Source organism: Oncorhynchus kisutch, linkage group LG24 (assembly GCF_002021735.2).
Source record: "Oncorhynchus kisutch isolate 150728-3 linkage group LG24, Okis_V2, whole genome shotgun sequence".
In the NCBI taxonomy this organism is placed as follows: Eukaryota; Metazoa; Chordata; class Actinopteri; order Salmoniformes; family Salmonidae; genus Oncorhynchus; species Oncorhynchus kisutch.
In genome coordinates this window covers 41530128-41558018 of record NC_034197.2, presented here as the reverse complement: position 1 = coordinate 41558018, position 27891 = coordinate 41530128, and the positions used below count along the sequence as shown (strand labels likewise).

Sequence of the window (27891 nt, the reverse complement as noted above, 5' to 3'; positions counted from 1 at the left end):
CTCTCTCTCTCTCTGTCTCTCTCTCTCATATCTCTGTCTCTCTCTGTGTCTCTCTCTCATATCTCTGTCTCTCTCTCTCTGTCTCTCCCTCTCTCTCTCTCTCTATCACTCTCTCTCTCTGTCTCTGTCTCTGTCTCTCTCTCCCTCTCTGTCTCTCTCTATCTCTCTCTCTCCCTCTCTGTCTCTCTCTCTCCCTCCTGTCCCTGTCTCTGTCTCATATCTCTGTCTCTCTCTCTCCACCCTCCTCTGTCTCCCTCTCTCTCTCTCTCTATCACTCTTCTATCTCTGTCTCTGTCTCTGTCTTCTGTCTCTCTCTCCCTCTCTGTCTCTCTCTATCTCTCTCTCTCCCTCTCTGTCTCTCTCTATCTCTCTCTCTCTCTCTCTCTCTCTCTCTCTCTCTCTCTCTCTCTCTCTCTCTCTCTCTCTCTCTCTCTCTCTCTCTGTCTCTCTCTCTCTCTGTCTCTGTCTCTGTCTCTCTCTCTGTCTCTGTCTCTGTCTCTCTCTCTCTCTCTCTCTCTCTCTCTCTCTCTCTCTCTCTCTCTCTCTCTCGTCTGTGTGTAGTTTCCTGTGTCGGGTGGTGACCATCGATGAGATGAACCGTGTGGCTGTCTTCACCCTGTCCACTGATGCTGAGGTCCAACTGATTGCTGACAGAGCCAGTTTCTTCCTGGTAAGAGGTTTAACACGATACGGTCAAACACAGAGCAGAAGACGGGTCTCTCACTTTTCCCCAGAAGTGTCCTGAAAATAAATTCCTGATATGTGGAAAGTCCCTTTAGCCCTACACCAAACAACTTATAACTTGGTGAGGAATAGTGAACGAGTGCACACACTTGATTATTGGGACACAGCCATCGTTTGACTTTCGGATCGTGAATGAGAGCATAGGGGTCGAAACAGCTAATTAGTTTCATTTCATTCTGAACAGAACCACCATTTTTTGGAGGGTCCATTCCACTCTTCCTACCAGAGTAATAAAGTTCTGAACCGGTTCGAATACATTTAGCTCATTAAATAACTCAACCTATCACTGCGGATAGAGCCGCTTGTTGTTACGTGGTTGATGGACAGACAAGTATAGGGTGTGACAGACATTTTGCAGGTGGGATATTATTTTTAATTGAACCTTTATATACCTAGGCAAGTCAGTTAAAAACAAATTCTTATTTACAATGACGGCCTATCGGGGACCAGTGGGTTAACTGCCTTGTTCAGGGGCAGAAACCAGTGGGTTAACTGCCTTGTTCAGGGGCAGAAACCAGTGGGTTAACTGCCTTGTTCAGGGGCAGAAACCAGTGGGTTAACTGCCTTGTTCAGGGTCAGAAACCAGTAGGTTAACTGCCTTGTTCAGAGGCAGAAACCAGTGGGTTAACTGCCTTGTTCAGGGGCAGAAACCAGGGGGTTAACTGCCTTGTTCAGGGTCAGAAACCAGTAGGTTAACTGCCTTGTTCAGAGGCAGAAACCAGTGGGTTAACTGCCTTGTTCAGGGGCAGAAACCAGTGGGTTAACTGCCTTGTTCAGGGGCAGAAACCAGTGGGTTAACTGCCTTGTTCAGGGGCAGAAACCAGTGGGTTAACTGCCTTGTTCAGGGGCAGAAACCAGTGGGTTAACTGCCTTGTTCAGGGGCAGAAACCAGTGGGTTAACTGCCTTGTTCAGGGGCAGAAACCAGTGGGTTAACTGCCTTGTTCAGGGGCAGAAACCAATGGGTTAACTGCCTTGTTCAGGGGCAGAACAACAGATGTTTTCCTTGTCAGCTCAGGGATTTGATCCAGCAACCTTTTGGTTAATGACCCAACAACCACTAGGCTGCCTCAGGTGATATGAAGGAAACTTGGCTTGAAGTGCTGGGCATCATGATATGACATGTGTTATAATGTGTGTTATAATGTGTGTTATGATGTGTTATAATATGTGTTATAATGTGTTATAATGTGAGGCTAGCTCGATGTCCTGGACTCAACACCAAGGCTAGCTCAATGCCCTGGACTCAACACCGAGGCTAGCTCAATGCCCTGGACTCAACACCGAGGCTAGCTCAATGCCCTGGGCTCAACACCGAGGCTAGCTCAATGCCCTGGGCTCAACACCGAGGCTAGCTCAATGCCCTGGGCTCAACACCGAGGCTAGCTCGATGCCCTGGGCTCAACACCGAGGCTAGCTCGATGCCCTGGGCTCAACACCGAGGCTAGCTCAATGCCCTGGGCTCAACACCGAGGCTAGCTCAATTCCCTGGGCTCAACACCGAGGCTAGCTCAATGCCCTGGGCTCAACACCGAGGCTAGCTCGATGTCCTGGACTCAACACCGAGGCTAGCTCAAGCCCTGGGCTCAACACCGAGGCTAGCTCAATGTCCTGGACTCAACACCGAGGCTAGCTCAATGCCCTGGGCTCAACACCGAGGCTAGCTCAATGACCTGGACTCAACACCGAGGCTAGCTCAATGTCCTGGACTCAACACCGAGGCTAGCTCAATGCCCTGGACTCAACACCGAGGCTAGTTCAATGCCCTGGGCTCAACACCGAGGCTAGCTCAATTCCCTGGGCTCAACACCGAGGCTAGCTCGATGTCCTGGACTCAACACCGAGGCTAGCTCAAGCCCTGGGCTCAACACCGAGGCTAGCTCAATGTCCTGGACTCAACACCGAGGCTAGCTCAATGCCCTGGGCTCAACACCGAGGCTAGCTCAATGACCTGGACTCAACACCGAGGTTAGCTCAATGTCCTGGACTCAACACCGAGGCTAGCTCAATGCCCTGGACTCAACACCGAGGCTAGTTCAATGCCCTGGGCACAACACAGAGGCTAGCTCAATGCCCTGGGCTCAACACCGAGGCTAGCTCAATGACCTGGACTCAACACCGAGGCTAGCTCAATGTCCTGGACTCAACACCGAGGCTAGCTCAATGCCCTGGACTCAACACCGAGGCTAGCTCAATGCCCTGGGCTCAACACCGAGGCTAGCTCAATGCCCTGGGCTCAACACCGAGGCTAGCTCAATGCCCTGGGCTCAACACCAAGGCTAGCTCGATGCCCTGGGCTCAACACCGAGGCTAGCTCGATGCCCTGGGCTCAACACCGAGGCTAGCTCGATGTCCTGGACTCAACACCGAGGCTAGCTCGATGTCCTGGACTCAACACCGAGGCTAGCTCAAGCCCTGGGCTCAACACCGAGGCTAGCTCAATGCCCTGGGCTCAACACCGAGGCTAGCTCAATGCCCTGGGCTCAACACCGAGGCTAGCTCGATGCCCTGGGCTCAACACCGAGGCTAGCTCAATGACCTGGGCTCAACACCGAGGCTAGCTCCATGCCCTGGGCTCAACACCGAGGCTAGCTCAATGCCCTGGGCTCAACACCGAGGCTAGCTCAATGCCCTGGGCTCAACACCGAGGCTAGCTCGATGTCCTGGACTCAACACCGAGGCTAGCTCAAGCCCTGGGCTCAACACCGAGGCTAGCTCGATGTCCTGGACTCAACACCGAGGCTAGCTCGATGTCCTGGACTCAACACCGAGGCTAGCTCAAGCCCTGGGCTCAACACCGAGGCTAGCTCAATGCCCTGGGCTCAACACCGAGGCTAGCTCAATGCCCTGGGCTCAACACCGAGGCTAGCTCGATGTCCTGGACTCAACACCGAGGCTAGCTCAATGCCCTGGGCTCAACACCGAGGCTAGCTCAATGTCCTGGACTCAACACCGAGGCTAGCTCAATGTCCTGGACTCAACACCGAGGCTAGCTCAATGCCCTGGGCTCAACACCGAGGCTAGCTCAATGACCTGGGCTCAACACCGAGGCTAGCTCCATGCCCTGGGCTCAACACCGAGGCTAGCTCAATGCCCTGGGCTCAACACCGAGGCTAGCTCAATGCCCTGGGCTCAACACCGAGGCTAGCTCGATGTCCTGGACTCAACACCGAGGCTAGCTCAAGCCCTGGGCTCAACACCGAGGCTAGCTCGATGTCCTGGACTCAACACCGAGGCTAGCTCAAGCCCTGGGCTCAACACCGAGGCTAGCTCAATGCCCTGGGCTCAACACCGAGGCTAGCTCAATGCCCTGGGCTCAACACCGAGGCTAGCTCGATGTCCTGGACTCAACACCGAGGCTAGCTCAATGCCCTGGGCTCAACACCGAGGCTAGCTCAATGTCCTGGACTCAACACCGAGGCTAGCTCAATGTCCTGGACTCAACACCGAGGCTAGCTCGATGTCCTGGACTCAACACCGAGGCTAGCTCAAGCCCTGGGCTCAACACCGAGGCTAGCTCAATGCCCTGGGCTCAACACCGAGGCTAGCTCAATGCCCTGGGCTCAACACCGAGGCTAGCTCGATGTCCTGGACTCAACACCGAGGCTAGCTCAATGCCCTGGGCTCAACACCGAGGCTAGCTCAATGTCCTGGACTCAACACCGAGGCTAGCTCAATGTCCTGGACTCAACACCGAGGCTAGCTCGATGTCCTGGATTCAACACCGAGGCTAGCTCAATGTCCTGGACTCAACACAGAGGCTAGCTCGATGTCCTGGACTCAACACCGAGGCTAGCTCAATGTCCTGGACTCAACACCGAGGCTAGCTCAATGCCCTGGGCTCAACACCGAGGCTAGCTCGATGTCCTGGACTCAACACCGAGGCTAGCTCGATGTCCTGGACTCAACACCGAGGCTAGCTCAATATCCTGGACCAGAGCTAGCTAACAAACTCGTGTGTGCAGCAACACCAGAATTCAAAACACGTCTTAACTTTTTTTGTAGTTAATTAAATCCAATGCGAAATGTGATAACTTTAGTATCCTTAAACTAGTCTAGAAAACTAGCTGGCAGACATACACTGGATGGAGAAGTTTCTCCTGGCAGACAGACACTGGATGGAGAAGTTTCTCCTGGCAGACAGACACTGGATGGAGAAGTTTCCCCTGGCAGACAGACACTGGATGGAGAAATTTCTGTGGGAAGACAGAGTGAGTACTAGGTGTTTTTTTGTGAGATTGAAACTTTTGTTGATCTTTCCTCCAGCACAAAGTGTACCTGGTTCCCCGGGAACAGTTTATCATGGACTACCTGGAGACTAAAGTCCACTGCATCAGCACACATGGACTGTTCTCACCTGACAGGTAACCAGACAGACCCTTCTCACCTGACAGGTAACCAGACAGACCCTTCTCACCTGACAGGTAACCAGACAGACCCTTCTCACCTGACAGGTAACCAGACAGACCCTTCTCACCTGACAGGTAACCAGACAGACCCTTCTCACCTGACAGGTAACCAGACAGACCCTTCTCACCTGACAGGTAACCAGACAGACCCTTCTCACCTGACAGGTAACCAGACAGACCCTTCTCACCTGACAGGTAACCAGACAGACCCTTCTCACCTGACAGGTAACCAGACAGACCCTTCTCACCTGACAGGTAACCAGACAGACCCTTCTCACCTGACAGGTAACCAGACAGACCCTTCTCACCTGACAGGTAACCAGACAGACCCTTCTCACCTGACAGGCAACCAGACAGACCCTTCTCACCTGACAGGTAACCAGACAGACCCTTCTCACCTGACAGGTAACCAGACAGACCCTTCTCACCTGACAGGTAACCAGACAGACCCTTCTCACCTGACAGGTAACCAGACAGACCCTTCTCACCTGACAGGTAACCAGACAGACCCTTCTCACCTGATAGACCCTTCTCACCTGACAGGTAACCAGACAGACCCTTCTCACCTGACAGGTAACCAGACAGACCCTTCTCACCTGACAGGTAACCAGACAGACCCTTCTCACCTGACAGGTAACCAGAAAGACCCTTCTCACCTGACAGGTAACCAGACAGACCCTTCTCACCTGACAGGTAACCAGACAGACCCTTCTCACCTGACAGGTAACCAGACAGACCCTTCTCACCTGACAGGTAACCAGACAGAAGTGATTCAGGCTCTGAAGACGTAATATGTTGTGGAGTCAGACCAATCACCAGACTGTATTATTGTGACTGACCAATCACTGAACTCCTGACCCAAGTCCCCAGCTGATACATACTTACATTATCTATTATCCACTATTTAATTTTCTCTTCCCCTCTCCTCCCTCACTCCTCCTACCCCCTCCCTTCCTCTCGCTACCTCCTCTTCCCTCTCCTCTCCTCTCTCCTCCCCTCCCCTCTCTCCTTTCCTCTCATCTCATCTCCTCTTCCTCCTCTGCTGTCCTTCCTCTCCTCTTCCCTTCCCTTCTCCTCCCTCCCTCACTCCACCTACCCTCTCCTCTCCTCTCCTCTCTCTACCTCCTCTTTCTCTACCCCCTCCCTCCTCTCCTCTCCTCTTCCCCTCTCCTCCGTCACTCCTCTACCCTCTCCCTCCCTCCTCTCTTCCTCTCCCATCCCAGCTCGTCCTGTATCCCGTCTAGGTTCCAGACCCCCTCTGATTCGCTGTTGTTGAAGGAAGGTCAAGGGTCATCTGTCCAGGAGCCTGTCCTGGCCTCCCCTGCTGACCCCCCTGTGGGTCCAGCCGACACCATTCCCTGGGCCAGCGGAGACCGTCCTCCCACCACAGCGGATAACGTGGACCATGTCCGCCTTGATTCTGCTCAGGTAATTCTTCATCATTTCATTCAGGCACCTGGTCTACAACATTTTATTTGCTCTTTATTTATTTTTTACAGGAGATCTACTTGTTCTACTTGTTCTACTTGTTCTAGAAAGACCTCACATTGGATGTTATTGAAGTATTCGTTGACAGTCACACAATGAAATCCAATTCACTAATAGTTTTCTGGGGAACGATTCCAATGTCACGCAGTCATGATGGTTCTGTCTTCCTGCCCTCCAGAATGCAGCAGTGTACTCTGGTCGTGTCCAAACTCTGGGTCGTTACGTGTTCATCCTCCACTACCACCAGCCCCTCCACCCCACCTACCCTGTCCAGGTCTTCATCAACGGTGGACGCATCTGGCAAGGTGAACCCTAAAGACACACATTACACCACCTTGAATATCTCTCTATATCAATAGTTATACTATCGCTGTTAAAAGATTGTGATCAAGTCCTTTAATAATCTATAAATGAGCAAAATACAGAAAGCAGGAAAAGTCAGAAAATCACAATTATCTTTTGACAGTTGAATTTGAATCTTTTGACAGTTAAATTTAAATATTTTGACAGTTGAATTTCAATCTTTTGTAATCTTTTTGTAATCTCCATCCTCCAGGCCATGCCAACGCCTCCTTCTGTCCCCATGGTTACGGTTGCCGTAGCGTTCTGATCTCGGAGAACCAGATCATTCTGGACGTGACGGACAACGAGATCTTCCTGACCGTCCAGGTCCCTGACGGAAAAACACTCTGGCTGGTGAGTTAGTCTAGAAACACTGAGAGAAAATGTCTTTATTTTTTATAAGTGAAAGACAAGCGAAGATTGAAATGAATCCATAGAGCTTGTGGTTGTTGTCCATTTCATTTCAGTTGTCTGCTTGCAGAGCTTAACACCTATTTCAGTACAGCGCACTGGAAAGTGTAGATAGAGGTGTATAAAGACTGTGAATTTCTAACAATGTGTGTGTGTGGTGTGTGTGTGGTGTGTGTGTGGTGTGTGTGTGTGTGTGTGTGTGTGTGTGTGTGTGTGTGTGTGTGTGTGTGTGTGTGTGTGTGTGTGTGTGTGTGTGTGTGTGTGTGTGTGTGTGTGTGTGTGTGTGTGTGTGTGTGTGTGTGTGTGTGTGTGTGTGTGTGTGGTGTGTGTGTGTGTGTGTGTGTGTGTGTGTGTGTGTGTGTGTGTGTGTGTGTGTGTGTGTGTGTGTGTGTGTGTGTGTGTGTGTGTGTGTGTGTGTGGTGTGTGGTGTGTGTGTGGTGTGTGTGTGTGTGTGTGGTGTGTGTGTGTGTGTGTGTGTGGTGTGTGGTGTGTGTGTGTGTGTGTGTGGTGTGTGTGTGTGTGTGTGGTGTGTGTGTGTGTGTGTGTGTGTCAGGACTATGTTCTGGTGGTACCAGAGAGCAGCTACAGTTCCAGTTACCTGTCTGAACAACCTCTGGACAAATCATATGACTTCATCAGCAACTGTGGACAGAACAGCTTCTACATCAAGTGAGTTTACTGTACAGCATGTCTGTGTCTAGATTGATGTAAAAGAAAAGCTAATAAAAGATAGATTATGTGTTGTGGCTGAGAATATATACTTTACTATTATATTATTATACTATATATTTGCTCAAATTTAATTTCACTACCCAGAACCAAATCTCACCTGGTCAGTAGCTGGACAGCTAATCATCTGTCTAGAGACTAACTAGAGACTAACTGCAGACTAATTCAAGACTAACTACATACTAATTAAAGACGAACTAAAGACCAACTAGAGACTAAATAGAGACTAACTACAGACTAACTACACTATCTAGAGACTAAATTGAGACCAACTACAGACTAACTACAGACTAACTACACTAACTACAGACTAACTACACTATCTAGAGACTAACTACAGACTAACTACATACTAATTAAAGACTAACTAGAGACTAACTACACCAACTAGAGACTAACTACATACTAACTAGAGACGAACTACACTAACTAGAGACTAACTACACTAACTAGTGACTGAACTAGAGACCAAGTAGAGACTAAATACAGACTAACTAGAGACTAAATACAGACTAACTAGAGACTAACCAGCTCAAATGTGAATACCTCTCCTCTCCCTCTCTCTCTCTCTCTCTCCCTGTCTCTCTCTCTCTCTCTCTCCACCCCCCCTCCCTCTCTCCAGTCCTGCCACAGCCTCTCCATTCTGTCGTAGTTCAGCCATATCTCTCTCTGCATTCTTCAACAACGGTGCCATGCCCTGCGGGTGCCATGAGGTGGGCGCGGACAGCGATACCTGCCAGCCCTTCGGCGGGCAGTGCCAGTGCAGACCGAACGTCATCGGCAGGGACTGCTCACAGTGTGCCACGGGCTACTGGGGGTTCCCCAACTGTAGACGTGAGTCACTACAATACGAGGCCTGGCTGAGAGAAGAGATTGGGAGGAGACTGGGATAAGGGAGGAAACTGGGATAAGGGAGGAGACTGGGATAAGGGAGGAGACTGGGATATGGGAGTAGACTGGGATAAGTGAAGAGACTGGGATAAGGGAGAAGACTGAGATAAGGGAGGAGACGGGGATAAGGGAGCTGACTGGGATAAGGGAGGAGACTGGGATAAGGGTGGAGACTGGGATAAGGGAGGAGACTGGGATAAGGGAGAAGACTGAGATAAGGGAGGAGACGGGGATAAGGGAGCTGACTGGGATAAGGGAGGAGACTGGGATACGGGAGGAGACTGGGATACGGGAGGACACTGGGATACGGGAGAAGACTGGGATAAGTGAAGAGACTGGGATAAGGGAGAAGACTGGGATAAGGGAGAAGACTGGGATAAGGGAGGAGACTGGGATAAGGGACAAGACTGGGATAAGGGAGGAGACTGGGATAAGGGAGTAGACTGGGATAAGGGAGGAGACTGGGATAAGGGAGAAGACTGGGATAAGGGAGAAGACTGGGATAAGGGAGAAGACTGGGATAAGGGAGAAGACTGGGATAAGGGAGAAGACTGGGATAAGTGAAGAGACTGGGATAAGGGAGGAGACTGGGATAAGGGAGTAGACTGGGATAAGGGACTAGACTGGGATAAGAGAGGAAACTGGGATAAGGGAGGAGACTGGGATAAGGGAGGAGACTGGGATAAGGGAGGAGACTAGGATCAAATCAAATGTATTTATATAGCCCTTCGTACATCAGCTGATATCTCAAAGTGCTGTACAGAAACCCAGCCTAAAACCCCAAACAGCAAGCAATGCAGGTGTAGAAGCACGGTGGCTAGGAAAAACTCCCTAGAAAGGCCAAAACCTAGGAAGAAACCTAGAGAGGAACCAGGCTATGAGGGATGGCCAGTCCTCTTCTGGCTGTGCCGGGTGGAGATTATAACAGAACATGGCCAAGATGTTCAAATGTTCATAAATGACCAGCATGGTCCAATAATAATAAGGCAGAACAGTTGAAACTGGAGCAGCAGCACGGCCAAGTGGACTGGGGACAGCAAGGAGTCATCATGTCAGGTAGTCCTGAGGCATGGTCCAAGGGCTCAGGTCTTCTGAGAAAGAAATAGAGAAAGAGAGAATTAGAGAGAGCACACTTAAATTCCCACATGACACCGAATAGGACAGGAGAAGTACTCCAGATATAACAAACTGACCCTAGCCCCCCGACACATAAACTACTGCAGCATAAATACTGGAGGCTGAGACACGAGGGGTCAGGAGACACTGTGGCCCCATCCGAGGACACCCCCGGACAGGGCCAAACAGGAAGGATATAACCCCACCCACTTTGCCAAAGCACAGCCCCCACACCACTAGTGGGATATATTCAACCACCAACTTACCATCCTGAGACAAGGCTGAGTATAGCCCACAAAGATCTCCGCCACGGCACAACCCAAGGGGGGGGCGCCAACCCGGACAGGAAGATCACATCAGTGACTCAACCCACTCAGGTGACGCACCCCCTCCAGGGACGGCATGAGAGAGCCCCAGTAAGCCAGTGACTCAGCCCCTGTAATAGGGTTAGAGGCAGAGAATCCCAGTGGAAAGAGGGGAACCGGCCAGGCAGAGACAGCAAGGGTGGTTCGTTGCTCCAGAGCCTTTCCGTTCACCTTCCCACTCCTGGGCCAGACTACACTCAATCATATGACCCACTGAAGAGATGAGTCTTCAGTAAAGACTTAAAGGTTGAGACCGAGTTTGCGTCTCTGACATGGGTAGGCAGACCGTTCCATAAAAATGGAGCTCTATAGGAGAAAGCCCTGCCTCCAGCTGTTTGCTTAGAAATTCTAGGGACAATTAGGAGGCCTGCGTCTTGTGACCGTAGCGTACGTGTAGGTATGTAGAGCAGGACCAAATCAGAGAGATAGGTAGGAGCAAGCCCATGTAATGCTTTGTAGGTTAGCAGTAAAACCTTGAAATCAGCCCTTGCTTTGACAGGAAGCCAGTTTAGGGAGGCTAGCACTGGAGTAATATGATCACATTTTTTGGTTCTAGTCAGGATTCTAGCAGCCGTATTTAGCACTAACTGAAGTTTATTTAGTGCTTTATCCGGGTAGCCGGAAAGTAGAGCATTGCAGTAGTCTAACCTAGAAGTGACAAAAGCATGGATAAATTTTTCTGCATCATTTTTGGACAGAAAGTTTCTGATTTTTGCAATGTTACGTAGGTGGAAAAAAGCTGTCCTTGAAATGGTCTTGATATGTTCTTCAAAAGAGAGATGAGGGTCCAGAGTAACGCCGAGGTCCTTCACAGTTTTATTTGAGACGACTGTACAACCATTAAGATTAATTGTCAGATTCAACAGAAGGTCTCTTTGTTTCTTGGGACCTAGAACAAGCATCTGTTTTGTCCGAGTTTAAAAGTAGAAAGTTTGCAGCCATCCACTTCCTTATGTCTGAAACACATGCTTCTAGCGAGGGCAATTTTGGGGCTTCACCATGTTTCATTGAAATGTACAGCTGTGTGTCATCCGCATAGCAGTGAAAGTTAACATTATGTTTTCAAATGACATCCCCAAGAGGTAAAATATATAGTGAAAACAATAGTGGTCCTAAAACGGAACCTTGAGGAACACCGAAATTTACAATTGATTTGTCAGATAACAAAACATTCACAGAGACAAACTGATATCTTTCCGACAGATAAGATCTAAACCAGGCCAGAACTTGTCCGTGTAGACCAATTTGGGTTTCCAATCTCTCCAAAAGAATGTGGTGATCGATGGTATCAAAAGCAGCACTAAGGTCTAGGAGCACGAGGACAGATGCAGAGCCTCGGTCTGATGCCATTAAAAGGTCATTTACCACCTTCACAAGTGCAGTCTCAGTGCTATGATGGGGTCTAAAACCAGACTGAAGCATTTCGTATACATTGTTTGTCTTCAGGAAGGCAGTGAGTTGCTGCGCAACAGCCTTCTCTAAAACTTTGGAGAGGAATGGAAGATTCGATATAGGCCGATAGTTTTTTAAATATTTTCTGGGTCAAGGTTTGGGTTTTTCAAGAGAGGCTTTATTACTGCCACTTTTAGTGAGTTTGGTACACATCTGGTGGATAGAGAGCCGTTTATTATGTTCAACATAGGAGGGCCAAGCACAGGAAGCAGCTCTTTCAGTAGAGTAGTTGGAATAGGGTCCAGTATGCAGCTTGAAGGTTTAGAGGCCATGATTATTTTCATCATTGTGTCAAGAGATATAGTACTAAAACACTTGAGCGTCTCTCTTGATCCTAGGTCCTGACAGAGTTGTGCAGACTCAGGACAACTGAGCTTTGGAGGAATACGGAGATTTAAAGAGGAGTCCGTAATTTGCTTTCTAATAATCAGGATCTTTTCCTCAAAGAAGTTCATGAATTTATCACTGCTAAAGTGAAAGTCATCCTCTCTTGGGGAATGCTGCTTTTTAGTTAGCTTTGCAACAGTATCAAAAAGGAATTTCGGATTGTTCTTATTTTCCTCAATTAAGTTAGAAAAATAGGATGATCGAGCAGCAGTAAGGGCTCTACGGTACTGCACGGTACTGTCTTTCCAAGCTAGTCGGAAGACTTCCAGTTTGGTGTGGCGCCATTTCCGTTCCAATTTTCTGGAATCTTGCTGGTGGTCCGATAGTCCAGGATTATGAGGAAAAACATTAAGATCCACCACATTTATTCCATGGGACAAAACTAGGTCCAGCGTATGACTGGGTCCAGAGACATGTTGGACAAAACCCACTGAGTCGATGATGGCTTCGAAAGCCTTTTGGAGTGGGTCTGTGGATTTTTCCATGTGAATATTAAAGTCACCAAAGATTAGAATATTATCTGCTATGACTACAAGGTCCGATAGGAATTCAGGGAACTCAATGAGGAACGCTGTATAGGGCCCAGGAGGCCTGTAAACAGTAGCTATAAAAAGTGATTGAGTAGGCTGCATAGATTTCATGACTAGAAGCTCAAAAGACGAGACTGGGATACAGGAGGAGACTGGGATAAGGGAGGAGACTAGGAGACTGGGATACGGGAGGAGACTGGGATAAGGGAGGAGACTGGGATAAGGGAGGAGACTAGGAGACTGGGATACGGGAGGAGACTGGGATAAGGGAGGAGACTAGGAGACTGGGATACGGGAGGAGACTGGGATAAGGGAGGAGGCTAGGAGACTGGGATACGGGAGGAGACTGGGATAAGGGAGGAGACTAGGAGACTGGGATACGGGAGGAGACTGGGATAAGGGAGGAGACTGGGATACGGGAGGAGACTGGGATAAGGGAGGAGACTAGGAGACTGGGATACGGGAGGAGACTGGGATAAGGGAGGAGACTAGGAGACTGGGATAAGGGAGGAGACTGGGATAAGTGAAGAGACTGGGATACGGGAGGAGACTGGGATAAGTGAAGAGACTGGGAAAAGGGAGGAGACTGGGATACAGGAGGAGACTGGGATACGGGAGGAGACTGGGATACAGGAGGAGACTGGGATACGGGAGGACACTGGAATACGGGAGGAGACTGGGATACAGGAGGAGACTGGGATACGGGAGGAGACTGGGATACAGGAGGAGACTGGGATACAGGAGGAGACTGGGATACAGGAGGAGACTGGGATACAGGAGGAGACTGGGATACGGGAGGAGACTGGGATACAGGAGGAGACTGGGATACAGGAGGAGACTGGGATACGGGAGGACACTGGGATACGGGAGGAGACTGGGATACAGGAGGAGACTGGGATACGGGAGGACACTGGGATAAATGTCTGGTGCGTCCTCTATCTGTCTGGGCGTCCTGTCTATGTGTAATGTCTGTGTGTATTGTCTGTGTGTACTATACTGTCTGTGTGTACTATACTGTCTGTGTGTACTATACTGTCTGTGTGTACTATACTGTATATGTGTACTATACTGTCATAGTCTTCCTCACTTCTCAGTGTGTGAGTCTGATGTGTATGACATGTCAGTGTACATATCTGTGGTATTGTGTGTGTGTGTCTACAGCTATGATTGAATGTGATCTCTCCTCTACTCCCGCAGCGTGTCAGTGTGCTACACGGCTGTGTGAGCCGGTGACTGGAGACTGTATCTGCCCACCGAGGACCCTGCTCCCAGAGTGTATCCAGTGTGAGCCCCAGACGTTCGGCTGTCATCCTCTGGTCGGCTGTGAGGTCTGCAACTGCTCCCGTCCTGGGGTCACCGCCCTCGACGTCAGCTGTGACACCGACAGTGGACAGTGCAGGTACAAGACAGGGTTAGCAACCGACTGAGCGTTCTGATGTAGGACATTCAATGCAGGTAAAAGACTCTGGGTTTGAAAATGGGGTCGTATGTGCTTCACAAGACTAGTGTTAGGGCCACGCTGAGTAAAAGTCTAGATATTAGCTTTTATGGGTATCTAAAGCGAGTCCCCCGGATTTCAGGCAAAGCGCGGTTCAACCGCTCTCCTAAAAACACCAAAAAAGGAAGTTGTCTATTTCTCTGTACTCATCTGAGGTTTTTCTGAGACATTCTCTGACTTCTGTCATATTTACTCAGCTCCACTTGCCAAATCGTGAGTCTTTGCCTTCAAGGGCAAAGCTCTAAAATTAGGCCTAGGGATAAAAAACGGTCATTTATGTCCTCTCGTTATTCTGCCAGGAATATAGCTAGTAGTAGCTGAACCGGGTTGGTATTTTTCGTTGTGCTCTGAAATGCCAATGTGATGTGGAAGGGGACCAAACTAGGCCACTTGTAGAGAGAGAAACAGTGACTTTAGAGTGTTGTTAGTCAAGAGATACAGGTAGAATGGACAAGAGATACAGGTAGAATGGACAAGAGATACAGGTAGAATGGACAAGAGATACAGGTAGAATGGACAAGAGATACAGGTAGAATGGACAAGAGATACAGGTAGAATGGACAAGAGATACAGGTAGAATGGACAAGAGATACAGGTAGAATGGACAAGAGATACAGGTAGAATGGACAAGAGATACAGGTAGAATGGACAAGAGATACAGGTAGAATGGACAAGAGATACAGGTAGAATGGACAAGAGATATCAGTTTGAGGTATCAGTTTGATGTATCAGTTTGAGGTATCAGTTTGAGGTATCAGTTTGAGGTATCAGTTTGAGGTATCAGTTTGAGGTATCAGTTTGAGGTTACAGTTTGAGGTTACAGTTTGAGGAACAGTTTGAGGTATCAGTTTGAGGTTACAGTTTGAGGTTACAGTTTGAGGTCACAGTTTGAGGAACAGTTTAAGGAACAGTTTGAGGTCACAGTTTCCCCTCCTCTCCCCTTTCTCTTCTTCTCTCCCCTCCCCTCCCCTCCTCCTCTCCCCCTTCCCTCTCTCCCCTCCCCTCCCCTCCTCCTCTCCCCCTCCCCTCATCCTCTCCCCCTCCTATCCCCTTTCCCCTCCTCCTCTCCCCCTACCCTTTCCCCTCCTTTCTCCCCTCCCCTCCCCTTTCCCCTCCCTCCCCTCCCCTCCTTCTCTCCCCCTTCCCTCTCTCCCCTCCCCTCCTCCTCTCTACCTTCCCTCTCTCCCCTCACCTTTCCCCTCCTTCTCTCCTCTCCCCTCCCCTCCCTTTTCCCCTCCCTCCCCTCCTCCTCTCCCCTCCCCTTTCCCCTCCTCCTCTCCTTCCCCCTCCTCTCTCCCCTCCCCTTTCCCCTCCTCCTCTCCTTTCCCTTCCTCTCTCCCCTCCCCTCCTCCTCCCCCCCTTCCCTCTCTCCCCTCCCCTTTCCCCTCCTCTCTCCTCAGTTTGAGGTCACTGTTTGAGGTCACAGTTTCCCCTCCTCTCTCCCCTCCCCTCCTCCTCTCCCCCTTCCCTCTTCCCTCTATCCTTTCCCCTCTCCTCCTCCTCTCCCCTTTCTCCTCTTCTCTCCCCTCCCCCTCCTCTCTCCCTCCCCTCCCCTCCTCCTCTCCCCCTTCCCCCTCCCCTCCCCTCCTCCTCTCCCCCTTCCCTCTCCCCTCCCCTCCTCCTCTCCCCCTCCTATCCCCTTTCCCCTCCTCCTCTCCCCATCCCCTTTCCCCTCCTCTCTCCCCTCCCCTCCTCCTTTCCCTCTCTCCCCTCCTCTCCTCCCCTCCTTTCTCCCCTCCCCTCCTTCTCTCCCCCTTCCCTCTCTCCCCTCCCCTCCCCTCCTCCTCTCCCCCTTCCCTCTCTCCCCTCCCCTTTCCCCTCCCCTTTCCCCTCCTCTCCCCTCCCCTTCCCTCTCCTCCTCTCTCCCCTCCCCTTTCCTCTCCTCCTTTCCTTTCCCCTCCTCTCTCCCCTCCCCTTTCCTCTCCTCTCTCCCCTCCCCTTCCCTCCTCTCTCCCCTCCCCTCCTCCTTTCCCTCTCTCCCCTCCTCTCCTCCCCTCCTTTCTCCCCTCCCCTCCTTCTCTCCCCCTTCCCTCTCTCCCCTCCCCTCCCCTCCTCCTCTCCCCCTTCCCTCTCTCCCCTCCCCTTTCCCCTCCCCTTTCCCCTCCTCTCCCCTCCCCTTCCCTCTCCTCCTCTCTCCCCTCCCCTTTCCTCTCCTCCTTTCCTTTCCCCTCCTCTCTCCCCTACCTTTCCCCTCCTCTCTCCCCATCCCCTTTCCCCTCCTCTCTCCCCTCCCCTTTCCCCTCCTCCTCTCCTTTCCCCTCCTCTCTCCCCTCCAATCCACTGTGAGCATCCAGACATAAAGACATTCTGCAGCAGTGTGTCACATTCCTCTGTGGTCTCTGTCCTGACAAGACATGTCTGTAAAGCTGCTGCTATCAGCTCTCAGTAGGCCTCTTATATCAGCCTGCTGTCTGGGCTACTGATACCTGACACTGATAACACACGCTGACACAGATGCACGTACAGAGCAACACAGCCATATCAGCCTGCTGTCTGGGCTACTGATACCTGACACTGATAACACATGCTGACACAGATGCACGTACAGAGCAACACAGCCATATCAGCCTGCTGTCTGGGCTACTGATACCTGACACTGATAACACACGCTGACACAGATGCACGTACAGAGCAACACAGCCATATCAGCCTGCTGTCTGGGCTACTGATACCTGACACTGATAACACACGCTGACACAGATGCACGTACAGAGCAACACAGCCATATCAGCCTGCTGTCTGGGCTACTGATACCTGACACTGATAACACACGCTGACACAGATGCACGTACAGAGCAACACAGCCATATCAGCCTGCTGTCTGGGCTACTGATACCTGACACTGATAACACACGCTGACACAGATGCACGTACAGAGCAACACAGCCATATCAGCCTGCTGTCTGGGCTACTGATACCTGACACTGATAACACACGCTGACACAGATGCACGTACAGAGCAACACAGCCATATCAGCCTGCTGTCTGGGCTACTGATACCTGACACTGATAACACACGCTGACACAGATGCACGTACAGAGCAACACAGCCATATCAGCCTGCTGTCTGGGCTACTGATACCTGACACTGATAACACACGCTGACACAGATGCACGTACAGAGCAACACAGCCATATCAGCCTGCTGTCTGGGCTACTGATACCTGACACTGATAACACACGCTGACACAGATGCACGTACAGAGCAACACAGCCATATCAGCCTGCTGTCTGGGCTACTGATACCTGACACTGATAACACACGCTGACACAGATGCACGTACAGAGCAACACAGCCATATCAGCCTGCTGTCTGGGCTACTGATACCTGACACTGATAACACACGCTGACACAGATGCACGTACAGAGCAACACAGCCATATCAGCCTGCTGTCTGGGCTACTGATACCTGACACTGATAACACACGCTGACACAGATGCACGTACAGAGCAACACAGCCATATCAGCCTGCTGTCTGGGCTACTGATACCTGACACTGATAACACACGCTGACACAGATGCACGTACAGAGCAACACAGCCATATCAGCCTGCTGTCTGGGCTACTGATACCTGACACTGATAACACACGCTGACACAGATGCACGTACAGAGCAACACAGCCATATCAGCCTGCTGTCTGGGCTACTGATACCTGACACTGATAACACACGCTGACACAGATGCACGTACAGAGCAACACAGCCATATCAGCCTGCTGTCTGGGCTACTGATACCTGACACTGATAACACACGCTGACACAGATGCACGTACAGAGCAACACAGCCATATCAGCCTGCTGTCTGGGCTACTGATACCTGACACTGATAACACACGCTGACACAGATGCACGTACAGAGCAACACAGCCAAACTTGTAGCGTGATTATTTTCATTGAAAAACACTTTGCATCGTAATTTATTTTTATTGAATATGAGTCCACATTTGCATCTGGCAAAACGCTGAGATTAGTTCATAATAACAACATGGACTGTGATATTATCTGACCACTGAAAACAACACAACAACATGGACTGTGATATTATCTGACCACTGAAAACAACACAACAACATGGACTGTGATATTATCTGACCACTGAAAACACCACAACAACATGGACTGTGATATTATCTGACCCCTGAAAACACCACAACAACATGGACTGTGATATTATCTGACCCCTGAAAACACCACAACAACATGGACTGTGATATTATCTGACTGCTGAAAACAACACAACATGGACTGTGATATTATCTGACCACTGAAAACAACACAACAACATGGACTGTGATATTATCTGACCACTGAAAACAACACAACATGGACTGTGATATTATCTGACCACTGAAAACAACACAACATGGACTGTGATATTATCTGACCACTGAAAACACCACAACAACATGGACTGTGATATTATCTGACTGCTGGAAACACCACAACAACATGGACTGTGATATTATCTGACTGCTGGAAACACCACAACAACATGGACTGTGATATTATCTGACCACTGAAAACACCACAACAACATGGACTGTGATATTATCTGACTGCTGGAAACACCACAACAACATGGACTGTGATATTATCTGACCACTGAAAACACCACAACAACATGGACTGTGATATTATCTGACTGCTGGAAACACCCACAACAACATGGACTGTGATATTATCTGACCACTGAAAACACCACAACAACATGGACTGTGATATTATCTGACCACTGAAAACACCACAACAACATGGACTGTGATATTATCTGACCCCTGAAAACACCACAACAACATGGACTGTGATATTATCTGACCCCTGAAAACACCACAACAACATGGACTGTGATATTATCTGACTGCTGAAAACAACACAACATGGACTGTGATATTATCTGACCACTGAAAACAACACAACAACATGGACTGTGATATTATCTGACCACTGAAAACAACACAACATGGACTGTGATATTATCTGACCACTGAAAACAACACAACATGGACTGTGATATTATCTGACCACTGAAAACACCACAACAACATGGACTGTGATATTATCTGACTGCTGGAAACACCACAACAACATGGACTGTGATATTATCTGACCACTGAAAACACCACAACAACATGGACTGTGATATTATCTGACTGCTGGAAACACCACAACAACATGGACTGTGATATTATCTGACCACTGAAAACACCACAACAACATGGACTGTGATATTATCTGACTGCTGGAAACACCCACAACAACATGGACTGTGATATTATCTGACCACTGAAAACACCACAACAACATGGACTGTGATATTATCTGACCACTGAAAACACCACAACAACATGGACTGTGATATTATCTGACTGCTGGAAACACCACAACAACATGGACTGTGATATTATCTGACCACTGAAAACACCACAACAACATGGACTGTGATATTATCTGACCACTGAAAACAACACAACAACATGGACTGTGATATTATCTGACCACTGAAAACACCACAACAACATGGACTGTGATATTATCTGACCACTGAAAACACCACAACAACATGGACTGTGATATTATCTGACCACTGAAAACACCACAACAACATGGACTGTGATATTATCTGACCACTGAAAACACCACAACAACATGGACTGTGATATTATCTGACCACTGAAAACACCACAACAACATGGACTGTGATATTATCTGACCACTGAAAACACCACGTTGGTTTGTTAATTTGTTTGTTTGTGATCATTCGCCAGATGCAAGAACAACATCATCGGTCGTCAGTGTGATCGATGCAGCCCTGGTTTCTACGGTTACCCCAACTGTAGACCATGTGACTGCAACGAGGCGGGAACAGAGGAGGAGGTGTGTGACTCCTCCGTCGGGCGCTGCCTCTGCAAGGTGAGAACACACACTTTGTGTTCCTTATTTATCAGTCCTGGTAAACTTGACAGGTTGGTAAAGTTATCCTATTTTTGATGGTCATTGAAGGCAGATATAAATGGGAAAGGGGGATACCTAGTCAGTTGTACAACAGAAAGGGGGATACCTAGTCAGTTGTCCAACAGAAAGGGGGATACCTAGTCAGTTGTACAACAGAAAGGGGGATACCTAGTCAGTTGTCCAACAGAAAGGGGGATACCTAGTCAGTTGTACAGCAGAAAGGGGGATACCTAGTCAGTTGTCCAACAGAAAGGGGGATACCTAGTCAGTTGTCCAACAGAAAGGGGGATACCTAGTCAGTTGTACAGCAGAAAGGGGGATACCTAGTCAGTTGTCCAACAGAAAAGGGGATACCTAGTCAGTTGTCCAACAGAAAGGGGGATACCTAGTCAGTTGTACAACAGAAAGGAAGAGGGGGATACCTAGTCAGTTGTACAACAGAAAGGAAGAGGGGGATACCTAGTCAGTTGTACAGCAGAAAGGGGGGTACCTAGTCAGTTGTACAGCAGAAAAGGGGGATACCTAGTCAGTTGTATAACAGAAAGGGAAAGGGGGATACCTAGTCAGTTGTACAACAGAAAGGGGGGGTACCTAGTCAGTTATACAACAGAAAGGGGGGATACCTAGTCAGTTGTACAACAGAAAGGGGGATACCTAGTCAGTTGTATAACAGAAAGGGGGGGTACCTAGTCAGTTATACAACAGAAAGGGGGGATACCTAGTCAGTTGTACAACAGAAAGGGGGGATACCTAGTCAGTTGTACAACAGAAAGGGGGATACCTAGTCAGTTGTACAACAGAAAGGGGGATACCTAGTCAGTTGTACAACAGAAAGGGGATACCTAGTCAGTTGTCCAACAGAAAGGGGGGATACCAGTCAGTTGTACAACAGAAAGGGGGATACCTAGTCAGTTGTACAACAGAAAGGGGGATACCTAGTCAGTTGTATAACAGAAAGGGGGTACCTAGTCAGTTGTACAACAGAAAGGGGGGATACCTAGTCAGTTGTCCAACAGAAAGGGGGATACCTAGTCAGTTGTACAACAGAAAGGGGATACCTAGTCAGTTGTCCAACAGAAAGGGGGGATACCAGTCAGTTGTACAACAGAAAGGGGGATACCTAGTCAGTTGTACAACAGAAAGGGGGATACCTAGTCAGTTGTATAACAGAAAGGGGGGTACCTAGTCAGTTGTACAACAGAAAGGGGGGATACCTAGTCAGTTGTCCAACAGAAAGGGGGATACCTAGTCAGTTGTACAACAGAAAGGGGGATACCTAGTCAGTTGTACAACAGAAAGGGGGGATACCTAGTCAGTTGTACAACAGAAAGGAAGAGGGGGATACCTAGTCAGTTGTACAACAGAAAGGAAGAGGGGGATACCTAGTCAGTTGTACAACAGAAAGTGAGATACCTAGTCAGTTGTACAGCAGAAAGGGGGGTACCTAGTCAGTTGTACAGCAGAAAAGGGGGATACCTAGTCAGTTGTATAACAGAAAGGGAAAGGGGGATACCTAGTCAGTTGTACAACAGAAAGGGGGGGTACCTAGTCAGTTATACAACAGAAAGGGGGGATACCTAGTCAGTTGTACAACAGAAAGGGGGATACCTAGTCAGTTGTATAACAGAAAGGGGGGGTACCTAGTCAGTTATACAACAGAAAGGGGGGATACCTAGTCAGTTGTACAACAGAAAGGGGGGATACCTAGTCAGTTGTACAACAGAAAGGGGGATACCTAGTCAGTTGTACAACAGAAAGGGGGATACCTAGTCAGTTGTACAACAGAAAGGGGATACCTAGTCAGTTGTCCAACAGAAAGGGGGGATACCAGTCAGTTGTACAACAGAAAGGGGGATACCTAGTCAGTTGTACAACAGAAAGGGGGATACCTAGTCAGTTGTATAACAGAAAGGGGGTACCTAGTCAGTTGTACAACAGAAAGGGGGGATACCTAGTCAGTTGTCCAACAGAAAGGGGGATACCTAGTCAGTTGTACAACAGAAAGGGGATACCTAGTCAGTTGTCCAACAGAAAGGGGGGATACCAGTCAGTTGTACAACAGAAAGGGGGATACCTAGTCAGTTGTACAACAGAAAGGGGGATACCTAGTCAGTTGTATAACAGAAAGGGGGGTACCTAGTCAGTTGTACAACAGAAAGGGGGGATACCTAGTCAGTTGTCCAACAGAAAGGGGGATACCTAGTCAGTTGTACAACAGAAAGGGGGATACCTAGTCAGTTGTACAACAGAAAGGGGGGATACCTAGTCAGTTGTACAACAGAAAGGAAGAGGGGGATACCTAGTCAGTTGTACAACAGAAAGGAAGAGGGGGATACCTAGTCAGTTGTACAACAGAAAGGAAGAGGGGGATACCTAGTCAGTTGTACAACAGAAAGGGGGATACCTAGTCAGTTGTACAACAGAAAGGGGGATACCTAGTCAGTTGTACAACAGAATGGGGGATACCTAGTCAGTTGTTCAACAGAAAGTACCACAATGACTGATGCTCTAACCACTAGGCTACCAGGAAGTACCACAATGACCAACGCTCTAACCACTAGGCTACCAGGAACTACCACAATGACCAACGCTCTAACCACTAGGCTACCAGGAACTACCACAATGACCAACGCTCTAACCACTAGGCTACCAGGAACTACCACAATGACCAACGCTCTAACCACTAGGCTACCAGAAAGTACCACAATGACCAACGCTCTAACCACTAGGCTACCAGGAAGTACCACAATGACCAACTATGTTATAGAGAGTCGATCTCTGCCATAGATGCTCTGGATCAACCAATCAACAGGCAGCCTACATATTTATATACATATATATAACAGCACTGTATTCTACAAATTTCCCAACAACACCTGGGAGCTCCATAATTCCCAACAACACCTGGGAGCTCCATAATTCCCAACAACACCCGGGAGCTCCATAATTCCCAACAACACCTGGGAGCTCCATAATTCCCAACAACACCTGGGAGCTCCATAATTCCCAACAACACCTGGGAGCTCCATAATTCCCAACAACACCTGGGAGCTCCATAATTCCCAACAACACCTGGGAGCTCCATAATTCCCAACAACACCTGGGAGCTCCATAATTCCCAACAACACCTGGGAGCTCCATAATTCCCAACAACACCTGGGAGCTCCATAATTCCCAACAACACCTGGGAGCTCCATAATTCCCAACAACACCTGGGAGCTCCATAATTCCCAACAACACCTGGGAGCTCCATAATTCCCAACAACACCCGGGAGCTCCATAATTCCCAACAACACCCGGGAGCTCCATAATTCCCAACAACACCTGGGAGCTCCATAATTCCCAACAACACCTGGGAGCTCCATAATCCCCAACAACACCTGGGAGCTCCATAATTCCCAACAACACCCGGGAGCTCCATAATTCCCAACAACACCCGGGAGCTCCATAATTCCCAACAACACCCGGGAGCTCCATAATTCCCAACAACACCCGGGAGCTCCATAATTCCCAACAACACCCGGGAGCTCCATAATTCCCAACAACACCCGGGAGCTCCATAATTCCCAACAACACCCGGGAGCTCCATAATTCCCAACAACACCCGGGAGCTCCATAATTCCCAACAACACCTGGGAGCTCCATAATTCCCAACAACACCCGGGAGCTCCATAATTCCCAACAACACCCGGGAGCTCCATAATTCCCAACAACACCCGGGAGCTCCATAATTCCCAACAACACCCGGGAGCTCCATAATTCCCAACAACACCCGGGAGCTCCATAATTCCCAACAACACCCGGGAGCTCCATAATTCCCAACAACACCTGGGAGCTCCATAATTCCCAACAACACCTGGGAGCTCCATAATTCCCAACAACACCTGGGAGCTCCATAATTCCCAACAACACCTGGGAGCTCCATAATTCCCAACAACACCCGGGAGCTCCATAATTCCCAACAACACCCGGGAGCTCCATAATTCCCAACAACACCTGGGAGCTCCATAATTCCCAACAACACCTGGGAGCTCCATAATTCCCAACAACACCCGGGAGCTCCATAATTCCCAACAACACCCGGGAGCTCCATAATTCCCAACAACACCTGGGAGCTCCATAATTCCCAACAACACCTGGGAGCTCCATAATTCCCAACAACACCCGGGAGCTCCATAATTCCCAACAACACCCGGGAGCTCCATAATTCCCAACAACACCCGGGAGCTCCATAATTCCCAACAACACCCGGGAGCTCCATAATTCCCAACAACACCCGGGAGCTCCATAATTCCCAACAACACCCGGGAGCTCCATAATTCCCAACAACACTGTAAACTCCATCATTCCCAACAACACCCGGGAGCTCCATAATTCCCAACAACACCCGGGAGCTCCATAATTCCCAACAACACCCGGGAGCTCCATAATTCCCAACAACACCCGGGAGCTCCATAATCCCCAACAACACCCGGGAGCTCCATAATTCCCAACAACACCTGGGAGCTCCATAATTCCCAACAACACCCGGGAGCTCCATAATTCCCAACAACACCCGGGAGCTCCATAATTCCCAACAACACCTGGGAGCTCCATAATTCCCAACAACACCCGGGAGCTCCATAATTCCCAACAATACCCGGGAGCTCCATAATTCCCAACAACACCTGGGAGCTCCATAATTCCCAACAACACCCGGGAGCTCCATAATTCCCAACAACACCCGGGAGCTCCATAATTCCCAACAACACTGTAAACTCCATCATTCCCAACAACACTGTAAACTCCATAATTCCCAACAACACTGTAAACTCCATATTTCCCAACAACACTGTAAACTCCATAATTCCCAACAACACTGTAAACTCCATAATTCCCAACAACACTCCCAGCTCCATAACTCCCAACAACACTGTAAACTACATAATTCCCAACAACACTCCCAGCTCCATAATTCCCAACAACACTGTAAACTACATAATTCCCAACAACACTGTAAACTCCATAATTCCCAACAACACTGTAAACTCCATAATTCCCAACAACACTGTAAACTCCATAATTCCCAACAACACTCCCAGCTCCATAACTCCCAACAACACTGTCAGCTCCATAATTCCCAACAACACTGTAAACTACATAGCCTAATTCCAAAAGATTTAAATGCAGATTTGAACGAAACAGAGATCAGATGGTTGGCATGGAGATGCTGCAATGGACGTTTTACCAGTAAAACTTGAAGAATAGGCCGATCGTTTACGATTGACAGTCATAAATGTGAAGGGAGGGTAAACTAAATAGACACAAGGGAACAGGAGGTTCAGAACTGCAGCCTTAGGCAGCTACAGACAGAATTCTGGTAGCAGGAGACAAGGCTTTAAAATACTGAATATAACAAACAGGTAGAGATGTGATTCTGAAAGGAACAGACTGGTTACTGCAAAATAGTATTTCAGTATTTAAACACAGAAACTCGTTATATAACTCCGTTACTCATAGAAGTAATATATTACTCACGAGTGATATTTTGATATGTCAACACTGCTCAGGTATCACATGAACGCACATAAGACATGTCAAAATGTGTAGAATTGGGATAAATTAGCTTTAAAACTGCAACCTTTTCTCTCCGTCCCATGTCAAAATGTGTAGAATTGCAGAAACTGATCTCTTAAACAGCTAAATGTTCTCTCAGCCAACAAAGAGGGGTGTGAACAGTTTCAACAGTTTGGGGTTACACCCATCGCAAGGTGTTTGTTTTTTACTACGCCGATAAATTACAATATCCATCCGAACCTTTGCCACCTAGGAAATGTGTGTGACCGAACCCTTCTCAAATAGTAGTCGAGTACCCCTGCACTAGACAGACAATGTTTCAGCCAGTAGTCACTTTCAACCTCCCAATAACATCAATGGCAACAAGATGTCTTCCACCTCCTTTTTCCCCCGACAGGAAAATGTCCAGGGTGGTCGTTGTGACCAGTGCAGAGTGGGAACCTTCCACCTTGACCCCACCAACCCTAAAGGCTGCACTTCCTGTTTCTGTTTCGGAGCCACCAACCGCTGTCGCAGCTCAGAGAAACGACGGACTGAGGTAGAGGGACAGTACAGCACACAGGGATTGGGTTTATATATTTCTGTGTTTGCTAAACAGTTCCAAATTTTGTCCACAGGTTCCCAGATTATATTACAACAGACATAAAACTCAGATATACTTGTTTTGTGCTGAAACACAAATGAAACATATTTTGACTCGGTGCTGAGTGGTTTAATTAAAGTGTGCTAATACGTATTAACAGTTATGTATAGTGATAACTGCCAAAATAATGGAAACACTTGAGTAAATGAGGGATGCTAAGTACTGTATATTGAAAGCGGGTGGAGATTATTTAACTGACAGACAAACAGACAGGCGACTATATCCAGTATCCTGGTCTGTAACATTAACGCCTCCTTCATTCACTTGACTTTTATTTTGAAGTCTTTCACCGCTCATCAGTGCAAGACAGTTCTGGTACCATTAATTGACTAAATAGCAGTCTGGCTATTTAGCAGTCTTATGGCTTGGGGGTAGAAGAAGCCTGTTGGTCAGAGACCCGATTCTCCGGTACCATTTTCCGGACGGTAGCAGATTTAACAGTGTATGGGCTTGGGGATAGAAGCCTGTTGGACCGAGATCCGATGCTCTGGTACAGTTTGCCAGATGGTAGCAGAGTTAACAGTCTATGGCTTGGGGGGCTGGAGTATTTGGCAATTTTTCGGGCCTTCCTCTGACACCGCCTGACATAGAGGTCCTGGATGGCAGGGAGCTTGGCTCTGGTACTGGGCTGTCCGCACCACCCTCTGTAGTGCTTTGTGGTCAAGGGCGGTGCATTTGCCATTCAACACGTTGATTCAGCAAGTCAAGATGATCTCGATGGTGCAACTGTAGAACTTTTTGAGGATCTGAGGGCCCATGCCAAATCTTTTCAGCGTCCTGATGGGGGAAAAGAAGCTGCCATGCGCTCTTTACGACTGTGCAGGTGTGTGTGGACCATGTTAGGTCCTTAGTGATGTTGACGCCAAGAAACTACCTGCTCCACAACAGCCCTGTCGATATGGATGGGAGCTCCCCTCTTTCTCCTATAGTCCACGATCAGCTCCTTAGTAATTACTGACGTTGAGAGAGAGGTTGTTATCCTGTCACCACACTGCTCAGTTTCTGACCTCCCTATAGGCTGATTCAACCGTCGTGTCGTCAGCAAACTTGATGATGATGTTGGTGTCGTGTGTGGTCACACAGTCGTCGTTGAACAGGGAGAACCAGAGTGGACTAAGCACAAACCTCTGAGGGGTTCAACTACTTCACTTCAACTAACTAACAGACAAAATGAGGAATTTGCAAGTAAATACATAAACAAATCCTACAATGTGATTTTCTGGATTTTTTTTCTAATTTTGTCTGTCATAGTTGAAGTGTACCTATGATGAAAATTACAGCCCTCTCTCATCTTTTTAAGTGGGAGAACTTGCACAATTGGTGGCTGACTAAACACTTTTTTTGCCCCACTGTAGTTATTTCCCCTGTTGTCCAGAT

General features: G+C 48.7%; 1 protein-coding gene across 1 annotated transcript in view; it reads left to right on the top strand.

Moving 5' to 3' along the window:
* LOC109881165 (laminin subunit alpha-5-like) overlaps positions 1-27891 on the top strand; it is a 272787-nt gene that overhangs the window by 156709 nt on the left and 88187 nt on the right. Inside the window, 10 exon segments of the mRNA XM_031803671.1 lie at positions 562-670; positions 5009-5106; positions 6375-6579; positions 6818-6944; positions 7196-7335; positions 7946-8061; positions 8744-8955; positions 14060-14261; positions 20129-20273; positions 26269-26409. Coding sequence (XP_031659531.1) covers positions 562-670; positions 5009-5106; positions 6375-6579; positions 6818-6944; positions 7196-7335; positions 7946-8061; positions 8744-8955; positions 14060-14261; positions 20129-20273; positions 26269-26409 — 1495 coding nt within the window.